Genomic DNA, 13,320 nt, shown 5'->3' with positions numbered 1-13,320 from the left:
AAGATCAAGAAGTAGAATCAGTTTGGGTGATAAGAAATAGTAAGAGAAAGAAGTCATTGGTGGGAGTAGTCTGTAGACCCCCAAACAGTAGCCACACTGTAGGACAGAGTATAAATCAAGAAATAATAGAGGCTTGTAAGAAAGGTACGGCTATAATCATGGGAGATTTTAATCTTCATATTGATTGGACAAAGCAAATTGGCAATGGTAGACTTGAGGAAGAGTTCTTAGAGTGTATGCGGGATGGTTTCTTGGAACAATACCTTGTGGAACCCACCAGGGAGCAGACTATTTTAGATCTGGTAATGTGTAACTAGGCTGGATTAATTAATGTTCTCGAAGTGAAGGATCCTCTTGGGAAGAGCGATCATAGCACGGCAGAATTTCAAATTCAGTTCGAGGGCGAGAAAGCTAGGTCTCAAACTAGTGCCCTGAACTTAAATAAAAGTAATTACAAGGTATGAATGTAGACTTGGTTAAAGTGGACTGGGAAAATATATTACAGGGCAAGACTGTAGAAAAGCAGTGGCAAACATTTAAGGAGATATTTCATAACTCTCAGCAAAGATATATTCCAGTGAGAAAGAAAGACTCTACGAGAAGGATGAACCATCCGTGGCTAACTAAGTAAGTAAAGGATGGTATCAAATTGAAAACAAAGGCATACAATGTTGTGAACAGTGGAAGGCCAGAGGATTGGGAATTTTTTAAAAACCAGCAAAGGATGACTAAAAAAATAAAGAGGGAGAAGATAGCTTATGAGAGTAAGCTAGCAAGAAATATAAAAACAGACAGCAAGAGCTTCTACAGGTATATAAAAACAAAGAGAGTAGCTAAAGGAAACGTTGGTCCCCTAGAGGGCGAGTCTGGGGAATTAATAATGGGAAACAGGGAAATGGCAGGGACTTTGAACAAATATTTTATATCGGTCTACACGGTAGAAGACACTAAAAACATCCCAATAATGGATAATCAAGGGGCGATGGGGTGGGGGACTTAAAACAATCAGTATCACTAGAGAAAAAGTACCAGGCAAACTAATGGGACTAAAGGTGGACAAGTCCCCTGGACCCAATGGCCTGCATCCTAGAGTCTTAAAAGAAGTGGCTGCAGAGACAGTGGATGCATTGGTTGTAATTTACCAAAATTCCCTGGATTCTAGAGAGGTCCCAGCGGACTAGAAAACCACAAATGTAACACCCCTATTTATGAAAGGAGGGAGACAGACAGCGGGCAACTAGCAACCAGTTAGCCTAACATCGGTCATTGGGAAAATGCTGGAGTCCATCATAAAGGAAGTGGTAGCAGGACATTTAGAAAATCAGAATATAATCAAGCAGAGTCAGCATGGTTTTATGAAAGGGAAGTCATGTTTGACAAATTTGCTGGAGTTCTTTGAGGATGCAACAAGCAGGATGGATAAAGGGGAACCAGTAGATGTCATGTATTTGGATTTCCAGAAGGCATTCGATAAGGTGCCACGTAAAAGGTTACTACACAAGATAAGAGTTCACGGGGTTGGGGTAATATATTAGCATGGATGGATAGAGGATTGACTAACTAACAGAAAACAGAGAGTTGGGATAAATGGGTCATTTTCCGGTTGGCAAACTGTAACTAGTGGGGTGCCAGAGGGATCAGTGCTGGGGCCTCAACTATTTACAATCTACATTAATGACTTGGATGAAGGGTCAGAGTGTAATGTAGCCAAATTTGCTGATGATACAAAGATAGGTGGGAAAGCAAATTGTGTGGAAGACGCAAAGAATCTCCAAAGGGATGTAGATAGGCTAAGTGAGTGGTCAAAAATCTGGCAGAGGGAGTATAATGTGGGAAAATGCAAGGTTATCCACTTTGGTAGGAAAAATAAAAAAGCAAATTATTTAAATGGGGAGAGATTACAAAATGCTGAGGTACAGAGGGATCTGGGGTCCTTGTACATGAATCACAAAAAGTTAGCATGCAGGTACAGCAAGTAATTAGGAAGGCAAATGGAATGTTGGCCCTTATTGCAAAGGGAATGGAGTATAAAAGTAGGGGAGTCCTGTTACAACTGTACAGGGCGTTGGTGAGACCACACCTGGAATACTGTGTACAGTTTTGGTCTCCTTATTTAAGGAAGGATATACTTGCATTGGAGGCAGTTCATAGAAGGTTCACGAGGTTGATTCTGGAGATGAAGGGGTTGCCTTTTGGAGAAAGGTTGAGCCTATACTCATTGGAGTTTAGAAGAATGAGAGGTGATCTTACTGAAACATAAGATTCTGAGGGGGCGCGTCAAGGTAGATGCCGAGAGGATGTTTCCCCTCGTGACAGGTCAAATTGGTGAAAAGGTTTAGAGCAGATGTCAGATAGAACTTATTCATGCAAATAGTGATCAACACTTGTAGGATAGTGGAGACAAAAACCTTAGCTTCATTGAGGAGACAGTAAGATGACACGATGGAAAGAATGCAAGTTTTTTTCAGTTCTCAATGAATGAGTAAAGAACTGTATCTGTCTTGTGTGAACACCACAGTACTCAGTTCACTATAAAGTTTACAAGCACCACCATGATTGCTACCAACAAGTGGTTTATTTTGTCATTGCGACACAACTGAGTCAAGGGCTATTTGCTATCCAATATTTTAGGAAACTCCGTGGTGCATACACTTTTGTACCAAGTGTTACCTAGAAAAGGGGGAAGGGGAGGGAGAGTATGGAGCATCACTTTCTCTGTAATGGGTGCATTGACATTGAAATAGTGTTTATAAAGAATGAATTCACAATTTCAAATCCTCATCAAGAAGTATTCCCAGTCCTGTTTCCAACTGATACTGTTCCGACATGAACATTTAGCATGCTCGTATGGAATCCCCCTGTGCGTTTTAATCTGAGCTTCCTACCACATGTCCTCTCCATCACCAAAAATGCCTATTTCCACCTCTGTAACATCGCCCGTCTCCGCCCCGCCTCAGCACATCTGCTGCTGAAACCCTCATCCATGCCTTCGTTACCTTTAGATCCAACTATTCCAATGCTCGCCTGGCCAGCATCCCACCTTGCATCTTCCGTAAGCTTGAGCTCATCCAAAACTCTGATGCCGTGTCCTAACTCGCTTCAAATCCCGTTCACCCATCACCCCCGTGCTCGCTGACCTACGTTGGCTCCCAGTCTGGCAACGTCTCAATTTTAAAATTCTCATCCTTTTTTTCCAAATTCCTTCATGGCCTCACCCCTCCTCATCTCTAACCTCCTCCAGCCCTACAACCCTCTGAGATTTCTGTGCTCCTCCCAGCACAGGCTCTGAGAAATAAAATTGCCCACGTAGTTTGTTCAAGTTTTACAATGAAATTCAGCAAGATGAACAAATCTTTAGAATTAACCAAACAGACTTTATTCAATGTTAACAGTTATACAGCACAAACTAAATTAGCAGTTCCTGGTGAGCACAGATTTCCTACTAGAGTTCCAGCAACTGTATCACAATGAACAATCCAGAAATGTTTGTCAGTATGCATCAGGCAATAGTTGGCACCTGCATTGCCAATATGTAAAATGGAATAAACTGCAACAGTGCGCCATGGAGTGGTAAATAACTTCACCACAGAGCACCCAGTGACAGTAAACAGGCCGTGCACTTAACCATGGAAAACCTGCATGTGAGGAACCCTTGTTGGAGGTCACCTGGAATGGTATGCGACAGACACCATCAAAACAATTTTACAGTAAAAGTTTCCACTCTGATTTCAGTGGATAATTAGATCTCCCATGGCATCACTCACAGATGGTCATGGGTCTGGACTAAACTGCGATGATTTGCTTCTAATCTGGCTTTTAAGGTCACTATTCTAAATAACCAAATCCAGGTGACTGTAGCTACACAAACTACTAAGATCAGGGGACAGTTGTAACTGCTTGCAAATTTCAGGTTCCAGGTCAATGACTAACATTCTCTCTTATTTTTTTAAAAGAGTGTTTTGCATCTGTAATTTAGAGAATGAACAAGAGTAGGTGTATGAAATTTGCATCCATGACAAATATCCAAAAATACAATTATAGATATTTTTCTTCCAGACACAATGGGAGCAATTTGACATGATGTATTAGGGGCATTAAAAAAGTGTATTGGCACCATGTTAGCTGAAGTGCAATTTAACCATATTGGTAATGCAATGGGGAAGGGAGGAGGAAAATCAGAGGGCATAAAGCTCAAAAGAACAAACTTGCATTTATATAGCACCTTTCATGATGTCCCAAAAGGACTTCATGGCCAATGAAATATTTTTTTAAGTGTGGTCACTTGTGAAGGAATAGCCATGATTCAGAGAAATACACGATACTATGAACAGATTTCTAATATATTATTAATAAAAGACATACTGGGTTTAAAAGACACAAGTCTCAGCAGAAAGGCTGTGAACAGAATACAGGCTTCTGAGAAAAGATCAGTTGATAACAAAGTTGTAAACAAGCTTTGAAATGGGAATTAGTTAAATATTCTAAAACAATGAAAGATTGAAGCAAACCATTGGTGGTTCCGAAAGGTCTATGGGTTGCAACAAACACAATGAGAGACACAGTTTAAAGTGTGAAAAACTAACACGATAAAACAGAAACACAAACATTAAAAGAGGCATGTGCCTTTGAAACATGACACCAAGAAAAGAAAATAAACATCTGCTAGTCAAATAGTTTTGTGTTAAACTTGGATGACAGGAAACACGATTAAATATGCAACCAAATGAGATAGCTAGAAAACAAGTAAACACACAGTTAGTGGTTTTGATTTACATATAGTAAAAACCATACCAACAAGACTTTGAAGATATGACATCAAATAGGTGACACCAAGCAATTGCATTGTGTTTGTATTAAACTTGAAGCAGAACGGAGTCAAAGGGGTCGATTTTAACTCGGGTGCAGGCTGTCATGTTCCCCGAATTTCGTGTTTCCCACACGAATCTAAATGGATGTGGGAGGTTGATACAATTTTAACTCAATTGGCCAATTGATTTCCAACGTGTGGGAAGCCTTTGCAAAGGGGTTTTTCATGACAAAGTCCCCTCCGATGACGTCATCATTGCTGCTGCATTTAAGGTCCACAGCAAGCCTTGCTTCCTCTGCAGACTTCCAAGCTTTCTCCATTTGATGGCACAGGAACCTGCAGGAACAATGGCCAGTGGGAGGCCAAGAGCAGCTCCTAAGTTTGATGAGGCAGCACTACAGGCATTGGTGGATGGGGCTAGGGCCCACAGGGAGGTCCTGTTCCCTTCTTCAGGGAGGAAGAGGCCTCCCAGTCAGACCAAGGCTGTGTGGATACAGGTGGCTGGGGAGGTCAACTCCTTGGGGGTCACACAGGGCACCTGGATGCAGTGCAGGAAAAGATTCCATGACCTTCATCGCACTGGAAAAGTATGTATGTATGAAGTTTCCATCACCCTCAATCTGATCCCCATTGCCTTTCCTCACCAGCACTCAGCTTTAGCAATCTCTTCCTCCACATCCCACTTGACACTCGCATCCATGCACCCTTACCCATTCCCTCTCTCTCTCTATGCTCACAATCACATAACTATTCCACCATGCAGCCCTCACACTCCCTATCACTCTGATGCTTTGAACACAACTGACAACACACAGGGAGGGCCCTTGATCTTGCAACCTCACTCCATCTTTGTCTCCTTCTAAGTATCTATGCTATGCAATCTCTACACTCACTCCTTCATTCTCATTCAACCTCCACTTGTCTCCCTCATTGCAGGAAAAGAGAGCTCACAATAAAAGGGAAAGAGCGAGGACAGGAGGAGGCCCACCATCATTAGCCCAGCTCACCCCCTGGGAGGAAGCCATCCTGGAAATTGTCGGGGTTGAAAAAGATGCGCAAGTTGGGGACAGACAGGTGGGTGCATCACAGCAAGCTGGTGACAGAATAGTTTTCCATCTCTCTCAGACATTGCATGAGTCGCTGATAATGATTCTGAAGCTATAACAGATGGACTTATCATCTGCAATATGCAATGTGCATGTAACCTTGACCTCATATCTTTAACTCTTTCCTTTACTCCTCCACAGGACCATCGAGAGCCCCTGTCCCCACTGTCCAGGAGGAAGAGCCTGAGCTTCCACACTCCTCGGAGGAATCTGCAACCTCTGAGGGCGCAGCGTCAGCAGAAATAAGCGCACCCAGCACCAGCGCAGACACTCGCACCTCGGTGGGACCTTCGGGACATAGAGTAGAGTTGTCACCTGGTGCATCACAGCTCACAAGTGAGCATCAGCAGATTGTGGAGACAGGGACAGCAGTGGAGAGTCCTCGTCGGAGGGCGCAGGACTCTGCCAGCCCGGCTCAGCTGCATGTCGACCCTCTGCCTCTGGGTCCATCCATAAGATCAGAGGTGATGGAACTCCATGCACAGATGCAGGAGTCTCTGGCAGGTTTTGTCTCTAGGGTCGCTGCGAGTGTGGAGCGAATGGAGGAGTCCATAGCAAACATGAGCAGAGCCTTTGTGGAGTCATTGGCGCATGAACGTATCAACACGGAAAGGATGGCTACCTATGTGGAAATGATTGCTGCCTCCGTGATAAGGCTGGCTACGGTAGAGGAGAGGAGGGCTACGGCCATGGAGGAGGTTAGTCGCCAGGGTATGGAAAACATGGTGAGTGTTCAGAATAGAATGACATCTCTTGAGGAGCGATGGGCATTTATTGAACAGAGAAACCAGACCTTCATGGAAGTCCTTCTGAGTAGGATTGCCATTGCAGATACGGGTCCCCATGGCCCCCCTGATGTGCAGCATGGTGCTCTCCAGCCACTTGTAGGTGCGAAGGGGGAGCTGACCCACGAGAGGGAGGTTGGTGGCAGACCTCAAGGAAGTGGGGGTTCCTCTCCAAGCGCTCACACTTCCATGCCACTGCAGAGCCCTCAGTCAGAGCCCCACCGGAGTCCACACCCAAGTGAGATAGACGTCTCAACCCCTGCACAGTCGCAGGAGCAGCAGACTGTTGACGAGCCCTCACAGGCTCGCCACCCTAGAGGACGCCCGCCAGCCAAAGGTGTCGAGACAGGAGCAGCAGGAAATGGAGCAAGGGGCCTCCACATCTGCTGAAGCCACAGGGGACCCACTACGTAGGAGCACGCGCAAGAGGAAAATAAAGCACAAGTAGTCACTTGGGTGAAATTTTATGTATTGTTAAAAAAAGCCATCAGATGAATTCTGTCAATAAAAAATCTGATGGCTACTGCTGTATTTGTGGCGTGTGTCATTTCACGAATGGGATTTCTCACATGGAGGGCTTAGGATTACTTGCAATTGTCAGTATGCTGGACAAACAGCTAGGAATCCGCAAGTTCTTGGCAATTGTCGATGCTCAGGTAAGAAGCTGCGAGGCAAAAGTGCTTGATTGGCTAGGCTAAGCAATTCTGGCCAGGATGAGTGCATTTCTTTCATCCCAGGCAGCAATGTTCTGGCGTAATGCTGCCGCTGGTTGTTGGTCCTCTGCAGGATGGTCGTTTTCGCCCTGCTCCTCCTCCTCCTCATCTGAGGAGGGTATGTGAGGAGCCACTTGGTCCTCAGGAATCTGCAAGCCACAGCGCTGTGCCATGTTGTGAAGTGCACAGCAAACCACGATGATTCTGGAGACCCTGGCTGCTGAGTACTGCAGGGCTCCACCTGATCTATCCAGGCATCTGAAGCGCATCTTCAGCAAACCGATGGTTTGCTCGATAATGGATCTGGTGGAAACGTGGCTGGAGTTGTAGCGCTCCTCAGCTTCGTTGGCTGGCCCCCTCAACGGCGTCATTAGCCAAGTCCTCAGGGGATAGCCCTGGTCTCCAAGTAGCCATCCATGAAGTTGGTCTGGCGGCCTGAATAGCGGAGGCACAGTAGACTGGCGCAATATAAAGGAGTCATGGCAACTGCCAGGGTACATGGCACAAACATGCAAAATCTCCTTCTTGTGGTCACACACCAGCTGAACGTTAAGGGAGTGGAAGCCCTTGCGGTTGACAAGAATACCTGGATTGCGATAGGGTGCCCTAAGGGCCACATGTGTGCAGTCAATGACGCCCTGCACCCTTGGAAAGTCTGCCAGATGAGCTAGTCCAACCGCTCGCGCCGTCACACTTGCGCGATCCTTGGTGAAATGGATGTGATTGTGCGCGAGGGCAAAGAGGGCATCGGTTACCTGCGTGATGCAAGTGTGTGCGGCCACCTGGGAGATGCCGCTGATGTCTGCTGATGGTCCCTGGAATGAGCCCGAGGCAAAAAAGTTGAGTGCGGTGATGACTTTGATGGCCACTGGTAAGGAGTGTCCACCTGGTCCTCTGGGCAGCAGGTCTTGCTGTAGCATTGCGCAGATGTCAGTCACTACGTCTCGCGAAAGTCGGAGCTGCCTTTGGCACTGCTTCTCAGTCATGTTGAGGTAGCTGACCCGGTGTCTGTAGACGTTTGGGGGTATCTCCTGCGTCGACGGGCTTCCAGGCGCTGGCCCCTTCTGGCCTGTGCAGCTTCAGGTGGGTGAGCAGCAGCCTGGCGCTCCTGGTGCTGCTGTTGTTCCTGGTTCTGCTGCTGCCGCGCCTGGTGCTCGACCTCCTCTAATGCCCAGAAGGAAAAGAAATAAATGGCTCCCATGCTTCTGGCATATGCCTCCGTTGAGGAAGCGCTGAGTGAGGGTGGCGAGGGGGGTTGCCCAGGAGTTCACACTGGAGATGTGTGTGAGGCTCCAACCTTCCACAGGTGTGGTTAAGCCTGGTAAAAGTTGCCCCAGACCTGAGACAACAAAGTCCTGCCACCTGCAAATGATGGCTGATCAAATCTCCTCTTTAATGGTTGACCTGCAGCTAATAAGTCAGCAAGCCAATAGTGTTCATGCCAGGTTTCACAGTCGTGATTCCCACCAGGCGTGTTTTACGTGGGAAAAGGGTTAAAATTGCAAGGGACTGTTAAAATGGGATTGTAGAGGCCATTTAGTGGTGATTAAGGGCCTTAAAGACCAGTCCCGCCTGTTGGATGCGGGACGGATTCTGGACCATCAGACACGTCTGAGTAAAAATGGCTCGGAGTCGGGAACCAGGCCGGGTGGAGGGGTCCCACCCGCCAGTTTTTGCAATTTTAACCCCCCGCACGCCTCCACGGCTCAGTTAAAATCGATCCCAAAATGTCTGCTAAAAAGCAGTTAAGCCAATATTAAGAAATGAATGAAGAATCTTCGTAAGAATGGCATCAAACAAAAACCATAGCAGTCATTGTTTTTATGATGGTTTTTGGAACACCTAAAAGTAGAGAAATAATTATGCATGCAATAGTTGAATTGATAGTAACATAGAAAGCATTCAAAGGAAGCATTCAAACAGAGGTATCAATAAAGACAATTAGCTGACATCAGCAGAGAACATCAAAGAAGAAACCAAAGCCAAAAGGGTATAAAAATAAGAGCTTTTTAACAGAACGTCAGAACACGCTGAACGGGCAGGGCATTTCTCAACTTTCCAGAGGCATCTCGAAGTTTTTAACTATGAGTCTCAGGTATATCAAAGTGATTGATTTTTGGTGGATGTTCTGGATTTAGAAATAAGAAATAAGAATTGTAACGATGTTCTGGATTTAGAAATAAGTAAGAAATAAGAAATATAACAAAGTAAAGATTTGAGGATAAGGATCTCTGAGAAATAAGAAATTTAAGCTAATTGTACTTTGAATTGTTAATGTTGCGACTGATTCAACAGATGTTAACTGAATGCCGGCTCTTAAATAAAATGATATTTTTAGAATTGTCTCAAAGAGTGAATCTGTATAGACTCGCGAACCCACAAATTCTGTACACCCTTGTAAGGAGTTGCAGAAATCTGGGGGATATTCCGGACCCTCATAATATCCGGAAAGTTACAGTCTAGTTCAACTTATTAAAAGTACTATCCGGAGGACGGTAACATCTTTAGTCGTTCCTTTCCTTTAGGGAGAGATAGCCTGAACCTTTAGACCCATTTGAGCGTCTTATGGAATTCGGCTATCTCTAACTTAAGTTGAAGGTGAACGTCTGGGGAATACACCCGATCTGGAATCGCCCAAAAGGGCTAGGACTGTAATTAACCCTTCAGTCACTGTTGGAGGACAGGGGAATACAGCAATTTACACACAGCAATGAGATAAATGACCAATCTGTTTTAGTGATGTTGGTTGAGCGATAAATATTGGCCAGAAGACCGGGAGAACTCCCCTGCTCTGCAATGTCAACACAAAATAAATCCTTGAATAAATCCTGCCTCATTTGAAAAGGAAAAATTGCAGGGCTATGGAGAAAGTAAATACTTCCAACATTTTAAATTATGTTATAATCACTGCCTTACTAGCCACCAGTGGCAAAATTTAGGAATGTACAAGACTGAAAGAGAGAATTAAAAACAGAAAATGCTGGAAATACTCAGCAGGTCAGGCAGCATCTGTGGAGAGAAACAGAGTTAACGTATCAGGTCAATGACCCTTCGTTCTGGCGAAAGGCCATCGACCTGAAACGTTAACTCTGTTTCTCTCTCCACGGATGCTGCCTGACCTGCTATTTCCAGCATTTTCTGTTTTTATTTCAGATTTCCAGCTTCCGCAGTATTTTGCTTTTGTGGAAGAGAGAATTGTTGTCCATCTGGCCAGCTCCACGTTCTAACAATGCTGTGAATAAAGTTGTTCCAACCATCCCCATTGGGTCTTCTAGTGATAATCCTCAGGTGCACCTCTCATTACTCATTCAACAAACACTGGAAACAATCTTTCATTAATTAATCTCTCAAAACCTTAAAACTTAAAACCTTTCGTAATTGTGATAAGCTGTTAGATTTCCCTTAACTTTCTTTGTACCAGTGAGAAAACCCCCTCATCAGCACATCATTCAATTGAATCGTCACTGTACTTTTCCATGGCTCTAACATCCAACCTATAAAAAGGGTGCTTAGAACTGCATGCAATATAACAACTTTGAATTATAACCAGGCTCTGGCTCCTATCCTTCCAGAAGATCACCCAGTGAGGTGTCAAAACCACACATAATAACAAACAGTATAAGTGTCCCTGCAACAAGTTAAAATGGAAGTGACAAGTGAAAAATATGAAACCAGGAGCAACGAACTCTCTATCATTACCATCCAGTCCCAGCACCTGGACCAGCACCAGGGTTGAGATGGACGTTTGGGAAACTTTTAAAATGTAAACCAAACACAAAAAGTCTGATTGTTCATTCCTCACTTTTCTCTTTAGCCTGGCAGCACCTGTGGTCCAAGCAGTCACTGGCAAAACAACCCTGACAACACGGGCCCGGTCCCACCTGTGTACTGGACTAAAGCTGGCAGCCCTCACCCCCAACAACCTGGAATGGTGGCAGCTACCACGAGCTGCTCGAACCAGCAAACTGCGCTGAAAGCCTATGGCGACCAGGCCTTGCTGAACACTACAAACCGGCTCGAAGGAACTCGCAGCTAGCGGGGGACGACGAGGTTGTTCCTCACCTGCTCCACCTTCTTGGGCCCCTTCACCAGCTCATGCCGCTTGGGGATGGTGCCTCCGTCGCAGCCCATGGCGACCCGGGGACTTCAAATGAACTCGAACACAAGAGCCAACGGCAAAACCCAAACACAGCAGCAGCTGACACGCATGCGTATTGAGCCCCGACACTAACCCCACCTACCAAGGCCCCGACACTTCCCCCACCCACCCAGGCCCAACACTATCCCCGCCCACCCAGGAGCACAACCCCGCCCACCCAGGCCCGACACTAACCCCGCCCACCCAGACCCGACACTAACCCCGCCCACCCAGGGGCACAGCCCCGCCCACCCAGACCCCAACACGAACCCCGCCCACCCAGGCCCGACACTTTCCCCGCCCACCCAGGCCCGACACTATCCCCGCCCACCCAGGCCCGACACTAACCCCGCCCACCCAGGCCCGACACTAACCCCGCCCACCCAGGCCCGACACCAACCCCGCCCACCCAGGCCCGACACCATCCCCGCCCACCCAGGCCCGACACTAACCCCGTGAAACAGCGATTTACTTGTACGTCTCGCAATCTAGTATACTGTATTCGCTGCTCACGATGCGGTCTCCTCTACATTGGGGAGACCAAACGCAGATTGGGTGACCGCTTTACGGAACACCTCCGTTCAGTCCGTAAGGGTGACCCCGAGCTTCCGGTTGCCTGTCATTTTAATTCACCGCTCCATTCCCACTCGGACCTCACCGTCCTTGGACTCTTGTATTGTTCCACGGAAGCTCAACGTAAACTCAAGGAACAGCACCTCATCTTCCAATTAAGCACTCTGCAGCCTTCCGGACTCAATATCGAGTTCAACAATTTCAGATCATAACCTCGGCCCTTATTACACATTTTTTTTTTGTAATTTTTCCACTCCTTTCCCCCCCGCCCCCCCCCCGCCCTTTCCTTTTGTTTCTCTCTCACACCTGGCTGCTATCTCTTGCCCTGCCAGTACACTTCACACCTAATCTCAGCCTATTACCACCTCGTCTAGCTCTTTTGTTTCTTTCACTTCTTTTGTCCGATCGCAGCCCTGCCTTCGATCTAATTTCTTTTCTTTCCAGTTTTGAAGAAGGGTTTGACCCGAAACGTCAACTCAAATTTCTCTCCACGGATGTCGCCTGACCAGCTGAGTTTTTCCAGCATTTTCTGTTGTTATTTCGGATTTCCAACATCTGCAGTATTTTGCTATCGTACTATCCCCGCCCACCTAGGCCCGACACTAACCCCGCCCACCCAGGCCCGACACTAACCCCGCCCACCCAGACCTGACACTATCCCCGCCCACCCAGGCCCGACACTAACCCCGCGCACCCAGACCCGACACTAACCCTGCCCACCCAGACCCGACACTAACCCTGCCCACCCAGGCCCGACACTAACCCCGCCCACCCAGGGGCACAGCCCCGCCCACCCAGACCTGACACTATCCCCGCCTACCCAGGCCCGACACTAACCCCGCCCACCCAGACCTGACACTATCCCCACCCACCCAGGCCCGACACTAACCCCGCCCACCCAGGGGCACAGCCCCGCCCACCCAGACCCGACACTATCCCCGCCCACCCAGGCCCGACGCTAACCCCGCCCACCCAGGCCTGACACTAACCCCGCCCACCCAGACACGACACTAACCCCGCCCACCCAGGCCCGACACTATCCCCGCCCACCCAGGCCCGACACTATCCCCGCCCACCCAGGCCCGACACTATCCCCTCCCATCCAGGCCCGACACTAACCCCGCCCACATAGGCCCGACACTAACCCCGCCCACCCAGGCCCGACACTAACTCCGCCCACCCAGGCCTGACACAAACC

At 47.3% G+C, this 13,320-nt stretch overlaps 1 protein-coding gene across 1 annotated transcript in view; it reads right to left on the bottom strand.

Moving 5' to 3' along the window:
* Window positions 1–11,666, bottom strand: part of LOC147108501 (replication termination factor 2-like) — an 84,707-nt gene extending 73,041 nt beyond the window's left edge. Inside the window, 1 exon segment of the mRNA XM_086005150.1 lies at window positions 11,474–11,666. Within this exon segment, the coding sequence (XP_085861276.1) occupies window positions 11,474–11,542 (69 nt within the window). The 5' untranslated portion in view covers window positions 11,543–11,666.
* Between the last annotated feature and the right edge of the window lie 1,654 nt (window positions 11,667–13,320).

The sequence above is a fragment of the Somniosus microcephalus genome, chromosome 13, assembly GCF_052327205.1.
Source record: "Somniosus microcephalus isolate GS21.2 chromosome 13, FLI_Smic_1.0, whole genome shotgun sequence".
Lineage (NCBI taxonomy): Eukaryota > Metazoa > Chordata > Chondrichthyes > Squaliformes > Somniosidae > Somniosus > Somniosus microcephalus.
Note: the sequence above shows the minus strand (reverse complement) of the source record. Positions and strands in the feature narration are given on the sequence as shown.